The sequence below is a fragment of the Panthera tigris genome, chromosome C2, assembly GCF_018350195.1.
Source record: "Panthera tigris isolate Pti1 chromosome C2, P.tigris_Pti1_mat1.1, whole genome shotgun sequence".
NCBI lineage: Eukaryota > Metazoa > Chordata > Mammalia > Carnivora > Felidae > Panthera > Panthera tigris.
In genome coordinates this window covers 146,882,517-146,908,346 of record NC_056668.1, presented here as the reverse complement: position 1 = coordinate 146,908,346, position 25,830 = coordinate 146,882,517, and the positions used below count along the sequence as shown (strand labels likewise).

The 25,830-nt window shown below is 42.5% G+C and overlaps 1 protein-coding gene across 1 annotated transcript; it reads left to right on the top strand.

Annotated features, from left to right (window-relative positions):
• Window positions 1-1,772: 1,772 nt before the first annotated feature.
• On the top strand, window positions 1,773-25,830 carry CMTM6 (CKLF like MARVEL transmembrane domain containing 6). The gene is made up of 4 exons (XM_042956768.1): window positions 1,773-1,987; window positions 14,721-14,897; window positions 19,360-19,458; window positions 22,742-25,830. The coding sequence occupies exons 1-4, from the start codon at window positions 1,850-1,852 to the stop codon at window positions 22,874-22,876; spliced, it is 549 nt and encodes a 182-aa protein (XP_042812702.1). The 5' UTR covers window positions 1,773-1,849; the 3' UTR covers window positions 22,877-25,830.

The window sequence follows — 25,830 nt, the reverse complement described above, 5'->3', positions numbered from 1 at the left end:
TTAAAACAGTGTGTCTCCATATGCATGGATTTCTCACCAGTGTCCTCTGGAGAACGTGTTACAAAAGTATATTTCCAAGACCCACCCAAATTCAGAAATTTGGGGGTAGATCTCCAAGAATCTTTATTTTTAGTTAGCCTCCCAGATGACTCTTATGGATCCGAAGTTTGTGAATCACAGGCTAAATGATTATCCTCTTCTAAATTCAGAGAGAAGCAGAGACCCATGATAGCATTGCCCAAGTGCACCTTAAATAAACCAAGAGGGTTGAGAGAATCTGTCCATCTTCTTTCCTTGCTCAAAGTTTGTTTTTTTTTTTAAGGTTTATTTACTTATTTTGAGAGAGAGGGAGAGAGAACAAGTGGGGGGAGAGGCAAAGAGAGAGAAAATCCCAAACAGGCTCTGCACTGTCAGTGCAGAACCTGATGAGGAGCTCAATCCCACCAACTGCAAGATCATGACCTGAGCCAAAATCGAGTCGGCCACTTAACCAGCTAAGCCACCCAGGTGCCCCTAAGTTGTTGTTTTTAAATATAACTTTCCCTAAATATTTTATTCTGAAAATGTTCAAACACACAGAAAAGTTGCATTAAAAAAAAAGGACAGTGGACACCCATATACTACACTACTAACATGTTACTGCAGTGGCTTTATCACAAGTCTATCCTTTTATCCATCTCTCTGCTCATCAACCTGTCTTGGTTTTTTGGATGAATTTCAAAGTAAGTTTCAGACATGGATAGTGTGTAATTTGGGATGATGGTGAGTTGAAGAATCACAGGGCAGTGAGTCCTTGTAGTCCTGGTGAAAACACAGTGGCCTCGTTTGCTTGAACAGGATTGGTGGCTGCCTGGTCTCTGCAGGACATTTAGAATACATTTACGCAAAGACAGAAGGGTAGTTTTGGGCTGGCTGTACACAGCCCCCACAGAGTAGTATCTATTTGTCTCTATTCATTTGAATAGAAGCTTTTGTTCTATAACAGGAAGAAGAAGGAGAGGTTTGGGGCCACAGAGAAGAGGAGAGATTAAATATGGAAGTAGATGACGGCAGTGGCCTCTCTCCTCTTCTATGGCTTTTAAGGCCCTAATGGAGTTAGAGGCAGAGGTTTGCTGGGTTCGTGGTTAGCAACAAAGGTTGTGAGTCAGACTGCGGAGACCTGCATTCCAGCTACCCCAGGCTGTTTGAGCTTGGATATATTCCGGTTCTTGGCCCCAGTTTGCTGGTCTGTAAAGTGAAAGTAATGATAGTACCTACATTATATTGTCGAGGAGAAAATATGTGTGCCTGACATGTAACTCAATCAACTTCAGTTGCTAAAATATAATTACATTCCTTGATGAGTTTCCTTAAATTTACACAAAATTAAAATATATGACTGTTGGAGCTGGTGAACAAGGAAGAGACAAGTAATCTCAGTGATTTTGACAAGTAAGCCTAAAAGGAATTCAGAGAGATGCAGGAGGGAGCAATCCTGAAAGTCCTTTCAGACAATCCTTTGCGCTTAAAATGAAACCTAATTGCTTTCCTTGCTCCTCAAGGCCTCTACATTATGCGGCCTCTGCCTACATCTCCAGCTTTATCTCCTCTCCTCCTTTACTCGGTCCTTAGGACTAACTGTTCTCTCTGCAAGAAAAGTCTTCAGATGTTTACGAAGTTTGATAAATGGATAAGGCCTAGGGCGGCGGGGGCGGGGCTAGAGCGGGGGCGGGGCTAGAGCGGGGGCGGGGCGGGGCGGGGTGGGGCGGAAGCGGGGGCGGAGGCCCAGGAAGTGACGGCCCGGCCGGTGGTCCTTCTGGAGTCGGTGTAGTTCGCGGCGCCACCGGTGCGGCCTCCGCGTTCCTGGGCGATGGAGAATGGAGCGGTGTACGGCCCCACCACTGAGGAGAACCCGGGCCCTGCCAGGGGCGCCCGGAGCGGCCTGGCCGCCTACTTCTCTCTAGGCCGGCTTCGGTTGCATCGGCGCCTGTTCAAAGTCTTGCAGCTGGTGAGTCCGCGGCCGGGGCGGGCGAGCCTGGCCGGGGCCGAGGGGGTCTGGCCCCGGGGCCGCCGGCCTGCGGGCTTGGGAGGCTGCCGAGCTGCTTCTCCTCGACCTGGTTGTTCAGGAAGCGGCGGTTTCCACACCCCCAGTTCCTTCTCTGTCTGCTGGAAAGGGGGGCGTTACCTCCTGCCACCGGGCTGCCTCTCAGCCCCAGGGTCTCCCCGGCTGGGTCCCCGAGGACGACCTAGGGCCCCGGAGCGTGTTACGCGGGTCCAGGAAATGCGTCGGAAAACCCAAGTCAGCCGCTTAGACTTCTGTCCCTCCATCATCTGTTACGACCTTCGTCTCCTCTCCCAGCTGTTACTCTGGAGTATCGTCCAAAATGCCTGTGTTTAGATACGACGTGCTTTGTGTTTATCTTTCTCTGGTTCTTGCGGTTTTCCTGGTACGAGCCCATGGGGCAGTTTAATTTGTTGAACAAAGTCTTCCGTTACTCCTCACGGTATTGAGATGTGTGTATTCAGTAAATTGTCTCCCAGATGTCTTATGTTGGCTGGAAAAGAATTACCTCTGAAGGAGCGGTATGTGTGTACGAAGTACAAAGTGAAAGGGACAGCTTGTATTTGTGTGCAGGTAGCCAAAGTAGGGCATGGTATACCTCTCCCTCAATTTTATTGAGTTTCCGTTTACTTTAGGCAGTAAACGCGCCTTAACCTAGTAGTGAAAATGTCAAAACACCTTTGAATTTTAATTCACATTACACACATGCTGACATCCCAAGTTCTGTTTTAACCAAGGTGACCATTTTCTGGAAGAGGAAAAATCAGACTGCCTAGAACGTTTGTAAGTTGGTTTTGTTTAATCATCTCAAGTAAAAATAGCCAGTTGGTTTCCTTAGGAAGAACTTAAGTTCTTAGAATTCCGATAACCAGAACTTAACATTCTTGGAACTCAGATGGCCTATTTTTATTAAAGAGAAAAAGAGCTGTCAGAAAACCGGCACTACTTATGAATCATCAAAACGATCACATCTGGGAATAGTTTGGGAATCACTTGGAGGCAGGTGACAGTGTGGCCTGTGGATCCCAAGAGGGTCTGGCTCTCTCTCTTTCCAGCTTCACTTTGGGTAGTTCACACTGGAAACCTTTCAGTTCTTACCGGGCATCAGGGGTTCCCTCCAGCCATTGTTCCTTTGTTATCAGCTGTTCCTTCTGCCCAGAAGTGCTGCTTTCTGTTCTTTTGTCAGTTCGAACAGGACTTTTAGATGTCAGCTGTGTTCCTCTGCAGTAGAGCTGACAATGTTTCTACATAAATAGTAGAACTCTGTAGAACAGAAAAGAATTAGTATTCATCTGAAATATTCTTGCTGCTCTAAGGACATCATCAGTATTGGTGTCCTGCCTCTTAAATCTCCTATTTTCAGTTCTGTTTTTTTCCTGTTTAATCAGAAATGGCAAAGCTACAGTAAAATTTCTCATTACCTTATTTATACTCTAATAAACTGTATTCCATACCCCTGGAAAAGAATACAACCAGAAATTTTGGTGATAGACTTTTTACTGGGTTGTGGAGAAGAGGAGCAGATGAATTTGCCTCGCAAAAGTTGGTAGACTATTCCTGCTTGTTCTCCATCATACCATAAGGAGAAGAGGGAAAGGATAAAAACTAATGTCTCTTTTTGAAATCCATTTACAGGCATATCTCAGGTACGGTGGGTTGGGTTCCACACTGCCGCAATAAAGGGAATATCGAGTCTAATGAATTTTTTGGTTTTCCAGTGCATATAAAAGTTATGCTTACACTATACTGTAGTCAATGAAGTGTTCAATAGCGTTGTCTACAAAATATGCATACGTTAATGTAAAATATTTTATCGCCAAAAAATTCTAACCATTATCTGAGCTTTCAGTGAGTTCACTGATCACCATAGCAAATATAATAATAATGAAAATGTTTGAAATATTGCAAGAATTACCACAGTGTGACACAGAGACCTGAAGTGAGCAAATGCTGTTGGAGAAACGGTACCAATAGACTTGCTTGACTCCTTGTTGTCACAAACCTTCAAGTTGAAAAGTGCAGTATCTGCAAAGTGCAGTAAAGCAAAGTGCAGTAAAATGAGGTATGCATTTATTTCTTTATGGGGAACTTGTAATGTTATAAGAATACTTTCTCTTTTTTTTTTTTTTTAATTTTTTTTTTCAACGTTTTTTTAAATTTATTTATTTTTGGGACAGAGAGAGACAGAGCATGAACGGGGGAGGGGCAGAGAGAGAGGGAGACACAGAATCGGAAACAGGCTCCAGGCTCCGAGCCATCAGCCCAGAGCCCGACGCGGGGCTCGAACTCACGGACCGCGAGATCGTGACCTGGCTGAAGTCGGACGCTTAACCGACTGCGCCATCCAGGCGCCCCAAGAATACTTTCTCTTTTTAAAAAAATGTTTATTTCTTTTTGAGAGTGAGTGTGTGAGCTGGGAGGGGCAGAGAGAGAGGGGGACAGAGGATCTGAAGTGGGCTCTGTGCTGACAGCAGCGACCCTGATGCAGGGCTCGAACTCACGAACCACGAGATCATGACCTGAGCTTAAGTCAGACGCTCAACCGACTGAGCCACCCAGGTGCCCCAAGAATGCTTTCTTTAAAACAGATTTTAAAAAATATTTCATTATTGCTTTCCATTTTGATTGTTGTCTTTTAGTTCCTGCTTTGTTTCAATAATGTCCTTAATCTTTTCACAACAGTATATTGTAGGAGTTATGCAGAAAGTGCCAAGGAAGTTATATATGAAATAAAACTGTCATCCAGCTTGGGCAACAGGCAAAGTTTTCTTTGCTAAAGTAGAAGTACATTCTTAAAAGCCACATTCTGCCTTTAGGTTGTTTTACTTTAGATAACTTTTTATTTATTTTATTATTTTTTTAAAGTTTATTTATTTTGAGAGAGCACGGAAGCCGGGAAAGAGAGCGAGAGAATCCCAAGTAGGCTCTGCACTGTCAATGCAGAGCCCGACTCAGGGCTCAATCTCATGAACCACAAGATCATGACCTGAGCTGAAATCAAGAGTCAGGCACTTAACTGACTGAGCCACCCAGGCGCCCCTAGATAACTTTTTTTTTTTTTTTTTTTTTAATTAAGTAGCTTTGCAGAGCTCCAATAAGGAAACTACTGTAATGGAGAACCCCATAATTGGGAGAGGAGGTACTTTAACAAGGGAACTGGAAGTCATGTGGCGTTTTATCCAAAATGTGGTGCATTTCTGTGTTTGTGTGTGTTATTCCAGACCCCCAAATCTTACCAGATTCTGAAAGCCCCAAAAGAGAAAGGAATCTTACTCTAAAACTTAAAAATCAGACTCTGCATACTTAGGACATTCCTAGAGTTAAAGGAGACTGAATTAGCTTTCCTCCGAGGTTCTTTTCACTGTGTTAGATTTTTACAAATCTCCGGCTCTGGGGGTGCTGGTACAGAGCTGAACGCCAAAGGGGTACAAGGGGAGCCTACAAACGGAAGGAGAGGTCAAAGATAAAAGAGCGTGACTAGCTCTTGAGTTAGGTGCTTTTGGAATTACATAGCTGTGTCTGCTACCATTCCTTTAAAACTTTTATTTTGTCAAAGGCTTGTCCAGAATATAAGCATCCCTTACCTACCAACTGCCCTTCCAGAGCTAAAGAAGAAATAAAGACTCAGTCCTAAATTTATGCAGTTTATTCATCAGTGTATTTTATCCTTAGATTGGTCCTTATGCTAGTGTGTGTGTGTGTGGGGGAGTTGTTATTTTTGAGGGAGTTTGTTTTTGTCTTAAGGGGAACATTGCCACTGGCCACCTGATTCCTTGCTGGTAAGCTGGTGCAGTGATCTAAATCTGTGCAATATTCTCTCTGCAACAGGCTGGCACTGTGTGCATGGTACCAGTTGAATGTCCTGATGGCTGCACGGTACTGTGATTATAATGACTCTTCAAGCAAGCGGTTTGCTTTAGAATTCACCAGTGATTTCAATTTATCAAATTATAAAATGAAGTTATACTCTGTAGGTCCCAAGAAACAAATCACCTAGAAGCAGTTTATCTTATAATGGTGTCCTTTTCACCATTAAATGTGAAAATTGATCTGTACTAAATTGAAATGCTATATTTTTACCTTGAGGAAGATCCAGAATGTCAGCAAATTATATCTTTGAACCTTTGTGAGAGTCAATATTTGCCTAAGGCAAGGGAGGCTTAGCCGAACTTCAGGCTGACAGATTTGTTTACTTGGATCTTACATATGACTACAGGTTGGTTTTTTGTTTTTTTTTTTTTTAAACGTTTATTTTATTTTTTTTTAAAGCTTTTTTTTTTTTTTTTTTCAACATTTATTTATTTTTGGGACAGAGAGAGACAGAGCATGAACGGGGGAGGGGCAGAGAGAGAGGGAGACACAGAATCGGAAACAGGCTCCAGGCTCTGAGCCATCAGCCCAGAGCCTGACGCGGGGCTCGAACTCACGGAGTGCGAGATCGTGACCTGGCTGAAGTCGGACGCCCAACCGACTGCGCCACCCAGGCGCCCCATAAACGTTTATTTTATTTTTGAGACAGAGAGAGACAGAGCATGAACAGGGGAGGGCCAGAGAGAGGGAGACACAGAATGCGAAACAGGCTCCAGGCTCCGAGCTGTCAGCACAGAGCCCGACGCGGGGTTCGAACTCACGGACCGCGAGATCATGACCTGAGCCGAAGTCGGACGCTCAACCGATTGAGCCACCCAGGCGCCCCTGACTACAGGTTTTTAGTAGCAAGGTCATTAATTCACGAATTAATATAATTTTGTAGTTGGAGCCTTATAATGAATGGCGAACATTAAAACGTTCTCTTTAGGGCGCGTGGGTGGCTCAGCCCGTTGGGCGTCTGATTCTTGGTTTTGGCTCAGGTCGTGATCCCAGGGTCATGAGATCAACCCCCCCCCCCCCATCGGGTTCCATGATGAGCATGGAACCTGCTTGAGATTGTTTCTCTCTCCCTCTGCTCCCCTCCCCTGCTCATGCTCTTTCTCTCTCTCTCTCAAAAAAAAAATTTTTTTTAAGTTCTTTTTGTGAGAAATGCTTTAGTTGTAGACTGTTAAAGACAAATGGTAGAGACTTAGTGTTTAATAACGACTGTTAATTTTAAGGAAGACTGAAGTTTCAGAAAGGGTAGTGAAACTGAAACGGAGAGAGACATAGGGTAGTCATTATTTGAATGTTTAAATCACCAGAACTGTGAGTAAGCCATGTCTTAGTCACTAAGATTTCCCAAATGTGTTGACCCTAGCACGTTGGTTTTAATGTAACATTTAACAGCAAAAGGGGAAATGCACAGAACTCTGATTGTAACTTCGAAAATCCAGTCTTATATGGGAAGCCTACACAGATATACATAGTTGTCAAATGAACCTAATAAGCAGTTTTTATGCGGCCGGGGGGGGGGTGGGGGGGGTGGGGAGAAAGCACAGAGTGGGAGTCAGGAGACCTGGGTTTTTGGCTGTGCCTGGCCAGCGTGGGACCAGGCCTGTCCGAGATTCATTCCATCACCTGTAGACACAAGGGTAGGAGACTGTGCCCTCCAAGAGGCTCCCAGCTCCAAAAGCTTGACAATGCCCATAGTTCTACTTGGGAAAATTTTATGTTATTAGAAGAAGCGGCACTGGGCATACTGTTGTTAGGTACTTAGTATTCATTAAGCAATATTTAATGTGAGGTCTTCATGTTACTGAGAGTAAAACTTTACCAGAAAATAATAATTGAGCCTTTCAACTTACTTTTTTTTTTTTTAATTTTTTAAATTTATTTTTCAGACAGAGAGAGACAGAGCATGAGCAGGGGAGAGGCAGAGAGAGAGGGAGACACAGAATCCGAAGCAGGCTCCGGGCTCTGAGCTGTCAGCACAGAGCCCGACGCGGGGCCCGAACTCACAAACCGCGAGATCATGACTTGAGCCTAAGTTGGACGCTCAACCGACTGAGCCATCCAGGCGCCCCTTTCAACTTACTTTTAACATTCATCATTCTTTCCTTACCCAGTTCAGTGACCTTACCTCTTTTCTTATCCCTAACCACTTTGGTATTTAATGCTGGGGACTACACATTTCTTGAAATTATTACTTCTCTTAACTTTCACATTAAAAAAAATTTTTTTTTTTACAAAGTGTTTGTTTACCAAAAAATATACATAAATTAGAAAATACGATTAAAATAAAATAAGCACCACTTTACTACCACCCCCTTCACTTTGATTAATGATTTGGAGTATGTTTACTTGCTTTTTTTTTTTAAGTTATATATATATATATATTTACGTTATATATATATTTTAAGTCAGGAAGGACAGAGAGAAGGAGAGAGAGGGAGAATCCCAAGCAGGCTCTGCACTGTCAGCACAGAGCCGGATATGAGGTTCATGAGATCATGATGTGAGCTGAAATCAAGAGTTAAATGCTTAACCCACTGAGCCACCCAGCTGCCCCTGTTTACTTGCTTATTAAGGAGTTTTCCTAAGAAGTGTTATACTTCCTGTGACTTGTTTGTCAGGTGCTAGTTTCTCTTTTCTTTCCCACTCCTGAACTGTGATACTCTTTCACGCCCCACCCAGTCCTCTGTGCCTCCTGCCTTGTAACCAGCTAAACCAGGCGGGCAGTCCCTGTTGCTTTCATCCAGAATCCATACTCCCTGGCCAGATCATCACATAACCTAACCCCTGGCTCCTTAAACATTTTTATCATCACTCCCCACCCAGTTAGGTCAGTTGTCCTATTATTTCTGCGGGGCTTACCATGCAAATTCTTGCCTTCATGAATCTGTTCTTTTCTGTCCCCCACCTGGAATGTCCTCTGTCTGTCTAGATCGTATGTGTCTCTTGGCCCTGCTTTGAGTCTCACCTTTCCACTTACCCTTCTCTAGCCACTATTAGGTGGATCCAAGCATTCTCCTGAGATTTCCCGAATTTACAGATAATGGATGTTCAGTTATGAGGTGTATTGTTTTCTTATGCACTGATCTTGCTGCTCTGTCCTTGTGTTCCTATACATACTACAGTGTTGGATCAATAATACTCAAATACACTTTTTGAAAAAGTTTTTTAAAATTGAGATATAATTGACATGTATCAGTTTCCGGTGTATAACATAAAGGTACCGTATAGTGCTGTCGGAGATTATATATAGGAAGGTTAGGGGCATCGGACAGAGATGGGGAGTCAGGAGTAAACTTCATACTGAATATAGTTTGTAGTGCCGATCTCTTGGCCTTTAACTGGGAGTAGGAACTAGTAAATGCCCAAACTTGGTATTGTACCCCTTTAGTCTCTCAGGGTGTCCGTGCAGAATCTGCCTTTTAATACCCATCTGAGGCTTAAGGTCAGTGAGAATGACTCCTGTTAATAAGTTTGGAACAGGATTGGGGCACCTGGGTGGCTCAGTCGGTTGGGCTTCCGATGTCAGCTCAGGTCACGGTCTCACGGTTCATGGGTTTGAGCCCCTCATCCGGCTCTGTGCTGACAGCTCAGAGCCTAGAGCCTGTTTCAGATTCTGTATCTCTCTCTCTCTGCCCCTCCCCGACTCGCGCTCTGTCTCAAAAATAAATAAACATTAAAAAAAAATAAAAATAAATAAAAAAAAAATAAGTTTGGAACAGGACTTGTAATGAAGACACTGATTGCTGCTACCTGAGCTAGATCCTGCCAGTGTCTTGCAAAGAATAGACAAGCAGTCTGTATGTCTCTAGAAAAGATTTTACTGTCGTATAGGCTACACAGATAGGGGTGTTCCTGATAATCTAATTTATTGTAATAAGAATGGCTCATGATCAACTCTTCTCAGACCCCAGTTAGAGTTTTAGGCTGAGATCTTCTCACAGTTAATTGACTTGTGTACACCTGAGGTATATTTTGCAAATTTCTCATAGAGAAACTGCGAAAAGTTGGATAAGATTTAACATAGAGGCAAGAATAAAGCAAATGGAATATTAGACATTTAGTATTTTGTTATACTGGAGTCGTGTACAAACTCATCCTGTAATTATAATTTCAGGAGATTGGGGAAGTACCTTTACACAATGGCTTTCTGGGATTCGTCTTGCTGTGTCACTTTGTATCCCGGGTGCAATGATTGGGAGTGCCTTACCTGACCTCTCTCTGAATGAAGTTGTTTGGGATATGCTGGACTATTTTATGACTCACTAACTTGTAGGAAATCCTAGCAGTAAGATCTGTGTTTATCCTTACATACATTCTTTTCAGAATTTCGTTGGAGGGGAGAAATCCCTTAGAGGCCTTCATACCAATGTAGGTTTGACCTTTTCCTTTTTAACTTTTTTCTTTTGAAATAATTAGATTCACAGGAACTTGTGAAGCAAAATGTACAGGGAGGGCCTCTGTACTCTGTGTGTGTGTGTGTGTGTGTGTGTGTGTGTGTGTGTGTACATTTGTCTGCAGTTTTATCACATGTGTAGCTTCCTAGAGTCGCTACCACAACTGCTCCAGAACCCGTCCTGTCACCATAGGGTTCCCTCATGCCACCCCTTTACACCCACACCTTTCCCCTCTCCCCTGGCCACCACTAATGAGCTCTCCAGCTTTGTAATTTGTTATTTGAAGAAGGCTATGTAAGTGGAACCATGTAGTAGGTAACCCTTGAGTTTTGGAATTTTTTCCACTTTGCATAATTTGCAGATCATCTAACTTGTTGTGTATGTGAAGTTTGTTCCTTTTTATTGCTCAGCAGTGTTCCATGTTATGGGTGTACCACAGTTTGCTTCATGGTGGAAGGACATCTGGATGGTTTCCGGTTTCCAGAACTATTTTGAATAAAACTGTTATGAACATCCATGTATTGTTTTTTGCCTAAGCGTGAGTTTTCATTTCTCCTGGAGAAGGTAGGAATGCAGTTGCTGGGTCATATGGCAGTCGCCTGTTTAGTTTTTAAGAGACTGGTCAGCTGTTTTCCAGAGTGGCTGTGCCATTGACTTCTTCTTGATGACAGTATGTTGTAGGTCAGCATTTTTATACTATGCAGTGACATGTATCTGCTTCTTTTGGTAGCACTCTTGGTGCCATTAATATATCTGGTTGCTTCTGGCCCGAGGGGCAAAATGGCATTTCCCGATAGGCTTTGGTTTAGGTCACCAGTCATCTTGATGGTCTTAACGCTCAAAGGAAACTCCCCTCGCTTTCACAAAACCCACACAAACCTGCCCAAGTGAACCTCTCTTCTTTGTCTTCTTTCTGTTTCTAGAGGAGAGTTAGCCTCAAACCTGAGCCCCAAATCCTACCTATAGAGAGCTGCTTTTCTTCCTCGTCTTGAGACCCACCCTTCTTACTGGTTTCTGCCTTTTTAAGCATGCTCAGTTCTCTCTCATCTTGAAATTCCCATTCCTTTGACCTTGTCCACTACTCCCCTGTCTGGCCAGTCTTTCCAAAGTACAGCTTGTGACTGTGCTGGCTCTATCTCACCGCTTTGTCCTCCTCTCACTTCTCACTGTGCAGTGCTGTAATCTTAGCCTCCCTGCCTGACCACGCTGCCATGGGCTTGCTGATGTCACCAGCAGCCGCCTGTAGCACAGTATGATGTAAGTGTTTCAGTGTCGTTCTTACCTGACCTCTAAGTAGCATTCATTATTCTTGATTACTTTCTCTTGGTAGAAATCCTTTTTTCTTGTTCTACTACCCGCTTGGAATGCTGTTCCTGATTGTCCTTTGCTGGTGTCTCCGCCTCTGCCTATCCCTTAAATCGTGGGGTTGCTCAGAGTTCTACACTAAGCTAGCTTTCCTCCTTCTGGGGGATCTCACTGGCTGATGCCCACGTCTTCGTCTCCACCTGCGACCTCTCCCCTGGGCTGTAGACCTGCGTACCTTTTGCCTCCTAGGTACCTTCCTTCGCTCTCTCACAAACCCCTCATACCCAGGATATTTAAAACTGGATGGATTCTCTCCCCAGCACCCTTGCCTCTTAAAGAAGAAGAACCAAAAAGACCCGACTCTTCTTTCTGCAGTGAGGCCCCAGTGCATCAGTATCATGTGTGCATACGACAGTGGGGGTGCTTGCATGTAGTTGAGTTGCCGAGTTCACCAGAGTGAACCATTGTCCGTTTAGGGCACAGCATTCTGACCCACGCCCCTGTCTGGCACTCTTGAGCACGCTTGAGGCCCCTCTTGCGTGCTTTTTTTTTTTAAACTAATTAATTAATTTTTAAAATTTACATTCGAGTGAGCATATGACTTCAGGCCCTCTTGAACACTCTCGCCTCTGCCATCAGTCGACTTGTGTTATTCGCAATACTGCTAATTACGCTTTCTATCGCCAGACATTTAACTAAATATCACACAGACTAAAATTGAGTGTGGAAAGGAGTTGTTTCCTGTGAAAACGAAGTTGTATGCTTTGGCAAGTCCGAAAAATAAATTACTAAAGTATTTGCTGTGGAATTAAGTTAGAGCGAGGCGCCTGTTGTAGAAGGCTAGTAAAACTCGTCCAAATCTAGAAGGATTCTGCACTCTGCTTCTCAGGTGTCCAAGGCCTTGCTCCACTTCACCTAACATTGGTCTGGAAGTGGTAGCTACAGATTAAGAAAGCGATGAGTGCAGAAAACATGATGTGGAGTTGCAGTCAGTAGGCTCAAACTCCAAGAAAAGCCCAATTTCAAAAGATTGGTGAATAAATGTGCTTTTTCGTTTTAAGTTAAAGCGTTCAAGTATGTTATCTTATTTCCTACTCTATTTATTTGTCTGTTTATTTATTTATTTATTTATTTATTTATTATTTTTTAAAGTTTTTTTAAATGTTTATCCATTTTTGAGAGACAGAGACAGAGTGCAAGTTGGGGAGGGGCAGAGAGAGAGGGAGACACAGAATCCGAAGCAGGCTGCAGGCTCCGAGCGGTCAGCACAGAGTCTGATGCAGGGCTCGAACCCACAAGCTGTGAGATCATGACCTGAGCTGAAGTCAGGCACTCAGCCGACTGAGCCACCCGGGCACCCCATTTATTTATTTATTTGTTTGTTTGTTTATTTATTTAAAAAAATTTTTTTAATGTTTATTTATTTTTGAGACAGAGAGAGACAGAGCATGAATGGGGGAGGGGCAGAGAGAAGGAGACACAGAATCTGAAACAGGCTCTGGGCCCTGAGCAGTCAGCACAGAGCCCGACGCGGGGCTCGAACTCACGGACCGCGAGATCGTGACCTGAGCTGAAGTCGGCCACTTAACCGACTGAGCCACCCAGGCGCCCCTTATTTATTTATTTTTAATGTTTATTTATTTTTGAGACAGAAAGAGTATGAGTGGGGGAGGGGTAGTGAGAGAGGGAGACACAGAATCTGAAATAGGCTCCAGGCTCCGAGCTGTCAGCACAGAGCCTGACGCAGGGCTCGAACCCCCAAGCTGTGAGATCATGACCTGAGCTGAAGTCGGGCACTCGGCCGACTGAGCCACCCGGGCACCCCATTTATTTATTTATTTGTTTGTTTATTTTTTAAAAAAAAATTTTAACGTTTATTTTTGAGACAGAGAGAGACAGAGCATGAACGGGGGAGGGGCAGAGAGAGGGAGACACAGAATCTGAAACAGGCTCCGGGCCCTGAGCGGTCAGCACAGAGCCCGACGCGGGGCTCAAACTCACGGACCGCGAGATCGTGACCTGAGCCGAAGTCGGCCACTTCACCGACTGAGCCACCCAGGCGCCCCTTATTTATTTATTTTTAATGTTTATTTATTTTTGAGACAGAGAGAAAGACAGAGTATGAGTGGGGGAGGGGCAGAGAGAGAGGGAGACACAGAATCTGAAACAGGCTCCGGGCCCCGAGCTGTCAGCACAGAGCCTGACGGCGGGGCTCGAACCCACAAACCATGAGATCATGACCTGAGCCCAAGATGGATGCTTAACCAACTGAGCCACCCAGGTGCCCCTTTCCTACTCTGTTTAAATGTGTCCTGATAAGGGCTTCTACTGCGTCTTGCAATGATATCAGACTACTTGCAATGATTTCCATTACTACTTCCCGGTCAGTGTCTTGCCCTGATTTCCTACATCACCTTCCCAACTGGATGTCCATCCCAGGATCTGCCCTTTCCCCAGTCCCTTCTCCATGTTGTAGCCAGCAAGAACTACTAAAAGCATAGACCTGATTGTGCTGCCCATTTGCGTGAAAATCCTTAAAATCCGATTTTTAATAATAAGCGAGGACATTTAGATCTAGCCTCTGCTCACCTCCCTAGTCTGGTTTAATCATTTTTGTGCTGCGGTCCCCTTCCTTCACACTGGATAGTTGAACCATGCGGACTCAACTCACTGCATGGTTCAGTGGGGCGGGGGGATATATGTATGCATTGGGGTGGGAAGGGTACCAAGCGCTTGCACCTCCAGGTCTTTCTGTGGACTGCTTCTCTGCCTCGAGCTTCTTTCCCTGTCTTTTACCCCCGAGGCTGACCCTCCTGTCCTTCGGGAACCCTCTCCTGACCCCCCCCCCGAGTGGAGGGCCTCTCCTGTGTGCTTTTATAGCAACACGCTGTGTTTTGCCCATTCTGGCCTTTAGCACTTGGTAGTTAATTATTTGCGTACTTGGATTCCCTTCAAGGCAACCGGACTGTAAGTTCTGTGTGGATCAGCTGCATTTAGTAATCGTGTTTGCCCTGGTCTCCACTTCACAGATAGTTGCGTGGACCAGTATGTTTTCTGAATACTGTAGGCTTCTCCGGAAAACACTTAAGTGAAATGTTCTGTTTCTTTTGTAGTTGCTGTCTCTGCTGGCCTTCGTCTGCGAGGAAGTCGTGTCACAATGCACTTTGTGTGGAGGACTTTACTTTTTTGAATTTGTGAGCTGCAGTGCCTTTCTCCTGAGTCTCCTCATTCTGATTGTGTACTGCACTCCAGTTTATGACAGAGTCGATGCTGTCAAAGTCAAGTCATCGGTAAGCATGAAGACCTGTCATCCCTCTATGAAGAACATAGCTGTTTGGAGTCCTGTCCTGTTTTATTGTTCAAACTAGGGATGCTTGCAACACTCAGGAGCAGAAGACACTATCCATTGTTCCAGTTCTGCCCTTCGGCAACTCCATTTTCCCTGCCAGATGGTGGGGGAGACGGGGAAAATGGAATGAGAAGGAGGACGGACACGGCCGGGAGTTTACAGTTATGGGTGGTTTCCCCTAACTCCAGTTAGGTATTTTTTAAAAACTAGGATTTTTGCCACTTTTGATTTCTCACATTTCAGGGTGTCGCTCGTGGGCTCTACAGTTTCTCATTGTGCACCTGTCCTGTGCCAGGCATTACGCTGGATGCTAGAGAGAGTGATGAACTAATGTGACGTATTTCTGGAACTTTTAAAATGAAACACCACACAGGGGTGCCTGGGTGGCTCAGTCGGTTAAGCATCCGACCCTTGATTTCAGCTCAGGTCGTGATCTCAGGGTCACGAGGTCGAGCCCCACGTCAGGCTCCCTACTGAGCACGGAGCTGGCTTGGGATTCTCTGGCTCTGTCTCCCGGGCCCTCTCCCGCCATGTGTGTGTGCACGCTCTCAAAAAAAAAGTAGTAGTAAAAAAATGTTTTAAAATGTGACGCCACATAATCCTACCTGTGGTTTTGACTTTTATTACAAAGAAATTTATCCATAAGTGGATTAAGGAGGCATTTGTGGAATTCATTGTTCAGAAATTTCCCTTTTAATGAAAATGCACATTGGAAATTTTATTTTCACAAAATCAGTGATACATAACTTTCTAAACCCGGTCTGCTAGTGCATGTTTTTATTTGAGTATAGTGTGGATTTGTGAGATGGCACATGAGACGATTCACACACTGACTGCACTTAAGGAAGGAAGGAAGAATTGAGCATTTTACTTCTTCAGTAGTATTGGAGTGAAACAGTAGTGGTTTGTGAAGAATTGTACATGTCAGGGTCGACATATGTAAGAATTCACATCTCTGAGGGAAAAGATAAAACTCAGGGTAAATTTTTAACTATTAAGGTTAAGGGATAGGGGCACCTGGCTGGCTCAGTCAGTAGAGTGTGTGACTCTTGATCTCGAGTTTGTGGGTTCAGGCCCTACACTGAGGGTAGAGATTACTTTAAAAAAAACAAAACGGTGTAACAAGATAAATACAAAGCAGTAAAATTCTGTTATTGTTTTGAATTAATGAGAAGTAAACATTGGGTCATATATTAGTATACACCTAAGATACTTATTTTTATCTGTACACCCTTTTGTACTACCCTTTATAATTTTGTGCTGTAAGATCTGTTACCTTCTTTTAAAAGAATTATTTGAAGGTTGAAAATCAAACAAAAAATTGATACCACAATAGTTAAAAAAGTAACTTTGAAAAAAACAAAACAAAACAGGTAGAGTCTGAATCCCATCCATCCAGTCTCTTTGATGAGCACATACATGCGGATCTTGGTGTGGCCAGTGTATGACTGTTCCATTACCTTCCTTGGTGACAGCTGCTGTCAGCACAGACTCGTGTCAGATCCTGTATATACTGTGACTTAGAATCCTCATATGGTAATGCTCCATTTTTCCATTGAGGAAACTTAGATTCAGGGTGGTTATGTAACTTGTCCAAAGTTACACAGCTAGGGTAAAAATAAACCGAGATTGCAACCCAGAAAAACCCTCCACACGCTGGATTCCATTCTGTGGCCACCGCTGAATCCTGTTGGAACCAGTGCCCTAGCCAACTTTAGATGCTGTCATGGCCGATATCAGCCCCCCGTTATCTAGATCTCTATAATGATGACAGTAACAGAGCCTATTTATTGTATGGAATACGCATATTAAGATGAGGATACAGAGAATATCTTCGAGCTTTTGGTAATCATATTTGTAATCTCTAAGTCCTTCCTTTCTGCAGACAGGTATGTGGTAAGATTTGGGGGCAAGTGAAAAGTTAACTTGTGTCTGAGCTGATTGATTTTTAGTTCCAGTGTATGAATTTATATTTTAAACATTTAAGATTGAAGTGATTTTTTTCAGTTTTTACTCTCTCCACAGCAAAACAGTATCACTGTCCGTACGAATATTTTTAGAAATGTTTAAACTTTAGTGCTGCATCTGTAGTGTTTAAGAACCTTGATCTTTTTGACAAGAAACAATATTACAGTATTTTCCAGTTTAATGGTCTATAACTAAACAAGATGTGAAACATTTATGACATCTTGAGCATTTAAGTTATTTTAGAGTAAGTGCTGATCTTAAAATGCTGGGGGGTAGGGCAAGGAATAAATCAGTCATTTCATCCTAAAACAGCCTTTGTAGATATTTTACAAAAAAACTGTAAATATTTTATTTCTTTTGGGTGTTTCGTGTCTATTCATAGATGATGATTAAGAGTTACAGTCCTATATGTTGTACTTTTCACCTAACACTGTAAGGATTCCATGTTTGTTTGAAAGGTTTAAAAATCACTTTTACTCCCGACCTGTTAACGGACTCAAATACTTTTTTAATGTCAGAGGTTTTCTGTTTTGAGTGTGTGATGGGTGGTGATGGTGGTAGTGTCTAGGGAGGACCAATAAGCTCTTTGAAGGGAGGATCGTTTCTATTCCATGCTATTGTGGCTCACATTCTGTCAAGAGTAATAGTAGCCAAAAGTTGTGGGACACTTACCGTGTGCCTGATACTGGCGGTCTAAGCATTTTCCACAGATTAACTCAAATCTTTAGAATCACTTATGAAGAGGATACTGTTCTTATTCCCATTTTGCAGGTGGAGAAACTAAGGCACGCAGGTAATTAAGTAACAAATTCAAAGTTATACAGCAGGAAGTAGTGTAACTGGGATTTGAACTCAGGTGGTCTGGTTCCAGAGCCCATATTTATCGAACAGTAAATTATTCTGTCTCAAAATGGTTGTCCTGTTTAATACCTCCTTGAATGAAATCCAAATATTAGTAAATGGAGTTTTATATTTGTGTGTCGCCGATTTGAAATAACATTCAAAGGAATAGGAAAAGCAAAAGTATTATAGAAAAACACCTCTTTTAGAAGCAAAAAGGAAATCTCTTAAATTTTTTGGTAAATGTTACGTGAACAGCGGACAGTCTGGGAATTCTGTGTTGGGTAGTTTTATCGATATTAGGTTTACTGGAGATGCATCTCAGGAAACTCTGAAAGTATCAGACTTAAAACCCTGAGCAATGGCTGTCATTTTACCGGTTTCTCCTCTGAATCAAGTGTGTGTCAAGTGCTGTTTGCAGTTGGCATCTGAGAGGGAGCCTTACCAGATAATGCCAGAGAACTTCGTGTCGTGAGCCACATTATGATGAGATATGGAAGCTTCTATAGAGCAGATAAGCTCATCATACAAGCTCATTTTGGGTTACTTACTTGGAACGATTGAAAGCAATACGTTATTCCAGAAAGTTTACGTGTCTAAAAACATACTATTGGCATAATTTTATTTGGTAAATGACGGGTGGTTCATCTGATTCTCTCTTTTCTAGAGTGCTTTCAAAGCACTGAAGTACTCTCAGAGAGGCCATCCTAGCATAGAATCCTGATCTTCCTTAACTTATGACGGGGTTACATCCCGATAAAACTCATCGTAAGTTGAAAATACCGTTAAGTCGAAAGTGCATTTAATACACTTAGCCCCCTGAACATCATAGCTTAGTGTGCTCAGAACACTTACTTTAGCCTGCAGTTGGGCACAGTCATCTCCCACAAAGCCTGTTTGATAACAACGTGTTGACTCATGTCATTGAATACTGTCCCGAAAGTGACAAACGGAAGGGCTGTGTGGATACAGAAGGGCTGTCAGAGTACGGTAGTTTACCCTCGTGATCGGGGGCTGACCGAGAGCCGCTGCCACAGCCCAGCAGCACGATGGAGGGTCATCCCGCGCAGCGCCAGCCTGAGAGAGGACCCACACCCACAGCTGGAAGTACAGTTCCTACTGAATGCATAGTGTTTTGGCACCAGAGTTAAAAATCACAAGCGGAACCATTGTAAGTCAGGGACATCTATACTTTGAAAGGGAAGAAAAATTTTTTTCTTTCTGGTTTTTCTTTTTTTGTTTGTTTTTGTTTTTGTTTTTGCTGGAAGTAAGATGGCATGTAATAAATGGCTTTGGAAATTTTCATATGTCCTAGAGAAAACGACACACACACACACACGCATGGCCTTTTGGGGAACTGCTTTTATTGAAAGATTATCTTGTGATGTGTTCTGAATATGCCCCACCCAAAGTATGGATAGCATTCCTTTACAGGATAATTAATGAATGCCAAGCTTATGGAAAAGTTAGAAGCTGAAGCATGTAAATTTGGGTTGCATGAAAAAGCTGTGTCACCAAAGTTTTTTAAAAGTAAAAGCCAAAACCATTTGTTTCTATGAACCTAACCCTACTGTATTCTTTGTGCACGTGTGTAGGATTTCTATATTACTTTGGGCACAGGATGTGTGTTTTTGTTGGCATCCATCATTTTCGTTTCCACACATGACAGGACCCCAGCTGAGACAGCTGCCACTGTGAGTACCTTGTATTTTGAACCCTTGCTTATTTTTGTTTCCTTAGAAATATGGAGCTTGGAAAGTACTAAAAGGTTATACAATAGGGGAGCATTGTTCATCTTTTAACTTATTTTTCAGTGTAATTTTGAACGGAGGACCTAAGAGCAAATAAATATGATATAGCAACCTAGAACCTGTGTTTAGAATTTGACCAAGTTTTGTTAATAAAAGCCTAATCACTCCACATATGAATGTGTTCCTGCTAATGGAAGGGGTAGAACTGACTTTGTTATCTGACTTCCTTATCTTCTTTTCTCCTTTGCAGTGCAGCAAAAACACGCATACGTGGCAGGTGTAAAATAGCCACACTATTTTAGAGAATAGTGTAGAGAATACACAGGAGAAATGATCGAAAGGTTCAGCCTGATAGATGAGATCGATAAGGAAATGTTTTTATCTGAAATCCTTGGAGGACCAGATTTTTTTTTTTTTTTTTTTTAAATTCAGAATATTCTGGATTTTACAAAGGCAGTGCTGCAGAGGGCCTGGGGCAGACCCTGTAATCCAACATGTTAATATTTCTGAACCATGAATACTCATAGTAAAGGGGATAAAGACTGTAAGTAGTTTTGCCTGGTGTCACTTTTGAGCCAAGTAAATCATGAAAACGTTTGAGTTTTTGTAGCTTTTTGGATTTCAGAATTACAAATCAAGGGTCATGTCGTGGATTTGTGAACACAAACAACTGAAAATAACAAATCCTCTTGCAAGTCAGCTGGATTCCAATTAATACTTTGTTCATAACAAACTTGAAGTTATAATTAATTGAGTTGTCAGCTAATAGATCATTAAAACTACTCTCAATTATAGAAAACTTAAAAGGAGTTCAGGGACTTGCATGGTTATATCTACCTGTTCATGTGAGCAATTTGTTAGCACACATTTCAAAACAAAACCGAAATTAAATCAGTGCTGAACCTTGACTCATTCTAGCAACAAGTAATACTTATGCCTGAACCATAATCATAAATACATGAACCAATCGGTACATGAAGAGAAAGATCTAAGTTTTAATGACCCTTATGGTTAATTTCAGTTTATATACATATTTGTATTGCAGAGGAGTATGATAGGGTGATCAGTGAAATGTTTTAAGGTATAGAAGTTCATTGCTATAAAATCCTTAGAGGAAGTGAAATAGAATTGAGGAAAGTTGAGTTGAAGAGGGGGAAAAAAGCATGGCATAAAATTCCAGGTTGTTAAAACAAAGCTTATCTGTATAATTAGGTGATGTGTTAGACTTACAGTATTTAGATTTCATTGGCTATATTTAAGAGTGACTGGTAATTTAAAAACTCAGTATTTATAATAAAAATAAAAATTAAAGGGGCGCCTGGGTGGCTCAGTCCGTTAAGCAGCCGACTTCAGCTCAGGTCACGATCTCACGGTCCGGTCCGTGAGTTCAAGCCCCGCGTCAGGCTCTGGGCTGATGGCTCAGAGCCTGGAGCCTGCTTCCAATTCTGTGTCTCCCTCTCTCTCTGCCCCTCCCCCGTTCATGCTCTGTCTCTCTCTGTCTCAAAAATAAATAAAACGTTAAAAAAAAAAAATTAAAAAAAAAAATAAATAAATAAATAAAAATTAAAAAAAACTCACTATAATATGCTGGAAATTACCTTTTGCAACTTATTATGAAAAAAATTTACAGACTTAAATGAGTAAGGGAGTCCATTAAAAAAAGAAGAAAAAATTGAAAAGTATGTGAGCAAAAGATCGGGAATATCATTTGTTTGGATGCTATGGCATAGAGGGCCCTGCATGAACTGGGGCTCTCGAGGGGGTCAGGGATGGCTTCACAGACACAGTGACATCTGATCTGTCCTTAAAGCGTGTAATATGTTTGCCCAATAAGGGGATAGATGCCATCAAGCCAAAATGAAGACTCCAGAGGGGAGAAGCGACTTGGCTTCAGAGATGTGGGATTGATAATTAAATTTAGGTTGGATATGTTGGGGCTATTTGGGTGAATTGATGAATTTGGAGTTCAGTTTGCTTTATAGTGAAATGAGGCAGGATGCATATTCTTGAGGGGTTGGGTGTGAAAAGTCAAGAGATTGGAGCTACAGCAAAATATGAAAAATCAAGAACAAACTGCTGGGGGCGCCTGCGAGGCTCAGTCAGTTAAATGTCTGACTTAATTTCAGCTCAGGTCATGATCTCACAGTTCATGAGATTGAGCGTAGGGCTGTGTGCTGACAGGGCGGAGCCTGCTTGGAATTCTCTCTTCCTCTCTCTCTGCCCCTCCCTGGAGCGCTCTCTCTCTCTCTCTCTCTCTCTCCCAAAATAAATAAATAAACATTAAAATAATTTAAAAAAAAGAACAAACCGATGGTTATCAGAGGGGTAAATAGGTGATGAGGATTAAGGAGAGCACTTGTCGAGATGAGCACCGGGTGATGTATGGAACTATTGAATAACTATAGACCTGAAACTGACATTACACTGTATGTTAACTAACTGGAAAACTTAAAACTTAAAAAAAAAAAAAAAAAAAAAAAAAAAAAAGCGATAATAAACAATCACGGCGATGGGGTGCTAGAGGTGGAAGGGACTTTAGCCATCACATACATCAGTTTTCTCTTTTTACAGAGCCGTTCTTTGGCCCCCATTTCTTTAAGGGTTATGCTAGTGAAGAAGATTTCTTCTTAACAGAGTTCTCAGAATGCTTGATCGTATGTTAGAGGAGTGCAATGAGGAAGTGATTTAAGGAAGAGGAAGTAGGTCGTGGTGTCATGTTGCTGTGTCATGACAGTGTGACAAGTAACTGGAAAATATTTTTTAGGTAATTTAACCTAAAAGTATCTTCGAAATAGAATTTCTGTTTTTATAGTGATCACTTTGTGCCATTTTCACTCCCTACTCACGTATTTCTCTCATCTCACCTGTGAGTCAGTCTAACCATTGCCAATAATCCTGTGTTTTGTATCATTTTCTACAATTTTGTTTTTCATCTATTAACCTTAGTGTCACAGGTTTGGCACCCCACATCCCACATGCACACATAAGGCAGGACATCTCTCTTTTGTGGAACTTCAACTAGTAGCCATTATTCTAGAATTTTTTTGTAACTTCTAGTTTTCTGATGACCTTAAAAAGTCTTTTATTACCAGGGGTTGAGAATAACGTGTATAAGATAAAATTGACGAATCGTGTTGCTTGTATAAAACGCTTTCAGAGCCCATTAGGAAATGTGAGATTACATTCCAAAACTCATCATACAACCTTCGCCCTTTCTTCTCCCCAGGTGTTTGGATTCCTAGCAAGTTTTATGTTCCTGTTTGACTTTGCCAGTATGGTCTGGGAGAAACAACAGGAGTCCCAGATGAGAAAACCTGAGGCTACCAGGAGGACAGAGGCCACTGAACCACTTAATGCTTAAGGACCTAGGGAATAGGTGTTGCATAAGGTATCAGCTGCGTAATGCCTGAGCCCTGGCACAAACTCTTGCAGAATTTATGTAATGGTTAAACCACTTCTTTGGGGGAACAAGGGGAAGGGCAGGAAGGCACTTTTATCAATATTGGACTCTGTGTCAGTCACCACAAATTAGGCCAGAGAACTTTTTGTTTCAAAAAAAAATTTATTTAAATAACAGTTAAAACTTCTGTCAAATGAAATGGTTTTGTTTCTGTTTCGGAGGACAGTTGTTTCTTTAAATCACATAGCTCAACTGATGATCTTTTATTCTGTCATTGAAATACCCAGGCTTTACTGTATCTCACTCAGCCTTAAAATTATATTGTAATGTTTTAGGATAATTATTATTAACTCTTTCTGAGACCTTTTCTAGCATAATAGAAACTGTATGGGAGGTGTTGTTATTTTATACGTATAAAAGAAACAATATCAAAAACCCTATGTTTATACTGCACTTTGTTGTTGATAAGCGAAAAAAAAAAGATTTTTTATATAATATAACACAGAAAAATGGAAGAAACTCTCATGGCTAAGGACCAAAGATAAAAAAAGATACACTTCTTGAACAATACAGTGATTATTAAAAACAGGCTTCAACTGCTTACCACTGTCTGAAGAGATAAGTTCATACTGGGAGCTAGGAATTGGTCCATTCCCCTGTTGATATATGGCTCTTCCTACCGAAGTTAATACAGCTGTATCAGTCTGTTCAGCGTTTTCTTTGAAGCCTACCCTCTTTTCAAAACCCCAGCTTTTGATTTTTCATCTATTTGAGATTCTCCCTTTTGTCTTTATCCACATGGTCCATACACTGTTTCATCATCTGACAGAGAGGAGTCTCTGGCCGATGGCGGTTGTCTTTAGGTAGTCCAAACTTTGGGGCCCTTCTAACTGCACAGAGTATGCAGCGGGATCTTTAGGTTTCTCGTTCCCACGTCGGGGATTACTCTGACTTCTCTTTGGGGGAGACCTTCTTCAGGAAGTATCTAGCAAATCCTGCCCAGGTTAACCCTGAGGATGGTGTAAGGGGCAGCCCAGCCATTCCGCTTCAGACTCGTTCTGACCGTTCGCAAGAATGGCCTCTTGCTGGCAGGCTGTCCTAGAGCCAGCCGGCCAGGGCACTTGGTCCTTTCTGAGCAAGGGGTTCACAGAGTAGATCTTTCTTGTCCTCCTCTTAGAATTTTGACTCAGGACTCTGGTGTGAAGGCAATAAGCCCACGTGTCAGGTACTTCAGGACTTCGGTGGAAGTCTCCGGGGCTAGGTGGACCCGGTGTCCTTCTGAAGGAGTGGAATCGTGTTCCCAGTGAGACCATTTAATGACCCTATCCGTTTGAAATTTCTCATTTGTGTGTGTGGATGTGGCAGGTGCGGTGGTCAGAGTTCAGCAGCACGGCCTCCCACGGCTGCTGCCCTCTCTTGCTGACTCGGGACTGTATCCATTTGTTCCCAAGTTTGGATGCTAGCGCCCGTGGTGCTGTCACCACTACCCGCCTAGGGGATAATGAACCCGATCACGGATGCTGTCTTTACTGGGCGTACCATCCACGAGAGGAGAAATAGCTTGGGTCCTGGGCCCAAGAATGAAGAGTGGTTCGAAGATAAGTAGCGTATGGTCAGCAAGTTCTGGAATTTCACCCCTGACTGTACACTGTCATTTTAAATATCATCCAGACCCCGCTGGGCTTTCACAGCAAACCATCCGGGCTACCTCAGGGTCCCCGCACGTGCACGGGCTTCGTTGAGTTTGATGGGACGTGTCCCAGCTGGCCGCCTCCGCACAGCACGTCGGCATCGAGCCGCAGCGCTGCTCGCTCTGAGGCTTGGCTTGCGTCTCTCTTATTGGTGCAGAAGTGGGCCTCTTAGCTGCCACTTAACCTTCCCTTTGCAGAAAGATAATATATTTGCTGGTATTTTGGGTCCCTCTGGAACTTTTCTTCATCCTGTTTCTATGGGACCCATGACTGATTGGCCCCCCTCTTCTACTGTAGAAGGAATTAGAGTGAAAAGACCACGTGGTGAATAAAAAAAGTTCAAGGAAAACTTGGGACCAAAACCCCTTTGATGTCCGAAAAAGGGCAAACTCAATAAACTGAAATGTCACATAATTTTTTATTAACAGCCATGTTAGATTTGTTATATTTTATACAAATAAACTGTTTAAAATGGTTCTTAAAGATTTTAAGAGAAAATGCATACAATGTAAGAATTTTATAACTGCCATACTTAAATTATGTTCTGCTTGGGGACTGGGAAATGTATTTTTACATTGTTTATAGCCAATCGCTTTTGTATTTATCAATTTAAATCCTGTGGGTCTCTCTTTTTTTTTTTTTATCTCTCTCAATGTCAAATTTTGTAGTTTTCTTTTTAAATAAATCCATTTTATTGTCTACACCTCTGTAGTTGTTTCATTATCACAGAAGCCTGATGTTGAAGATGAAAACTTTCTCCAGAGTTCTAGGAGTTGGCTGTACCATCTTGGTAAGTACTTCGGTGGGATACTGGGCTGTGCGTCTGCCCAGGCGTGAGGCACAGGTAGGAAGTTGGAACACACGCTGAGACCGCCTTTGTTGGGAGCCATGTCTGAAGAGTTGCAAAGGAACGTTACGGACTAAACACCTTTAAATACTCTCCCTCACAATTCTCGTTGTGGCTACACAATGCTAAAAACAAAATAGGCACATTCTCTTTCAGACTGTTCAGTGACAGAGAAAGTGTGAAGCAAAACTGGGGTGGTTCTGATAAAGCTGCAACTATTTGTGTGGTTTGCAGAACTCCCGCCTCCAGTCTGTGTGAGAACAACAAGATCTTTATGATCAGCAGGAACTCACTGGAATTCGTACATTCTTCAGAGTTTTGTGTTTTGTTTTGATAAAGAGCATTGTCTTGGGGTGCCTGGCTGGCCCAGTTGGTAG

What these genes read in the sequence shown, in the direction of transcription:
- CMTM6 (XM_042956768.1), top strand. Translation starts at nt 1,850, where the DNA reads ATGGAGAATGGAGCGGTGTACGGCCCCACCACTGAGGAGAACCCGGGC. An exon ending in TGTTCAAAGTCTTGCAGCTG is followed by an intron (nt 1,988 to 14,720) that starts GTGAGTCCGCGG and finishes TTTCTTTTGTAG; the next exon opens with TTGCTGTCTCTGCTGGCCTT. An exon ending in CTGTCAAAGTCAAGTCATCG is followed by an intron (nt 14,898 to 19,359) that starts GTAAGCATGAAG and finishes GCACGTGTGTAG; the next exon opens with GATTTCTATATTACTTTGGG.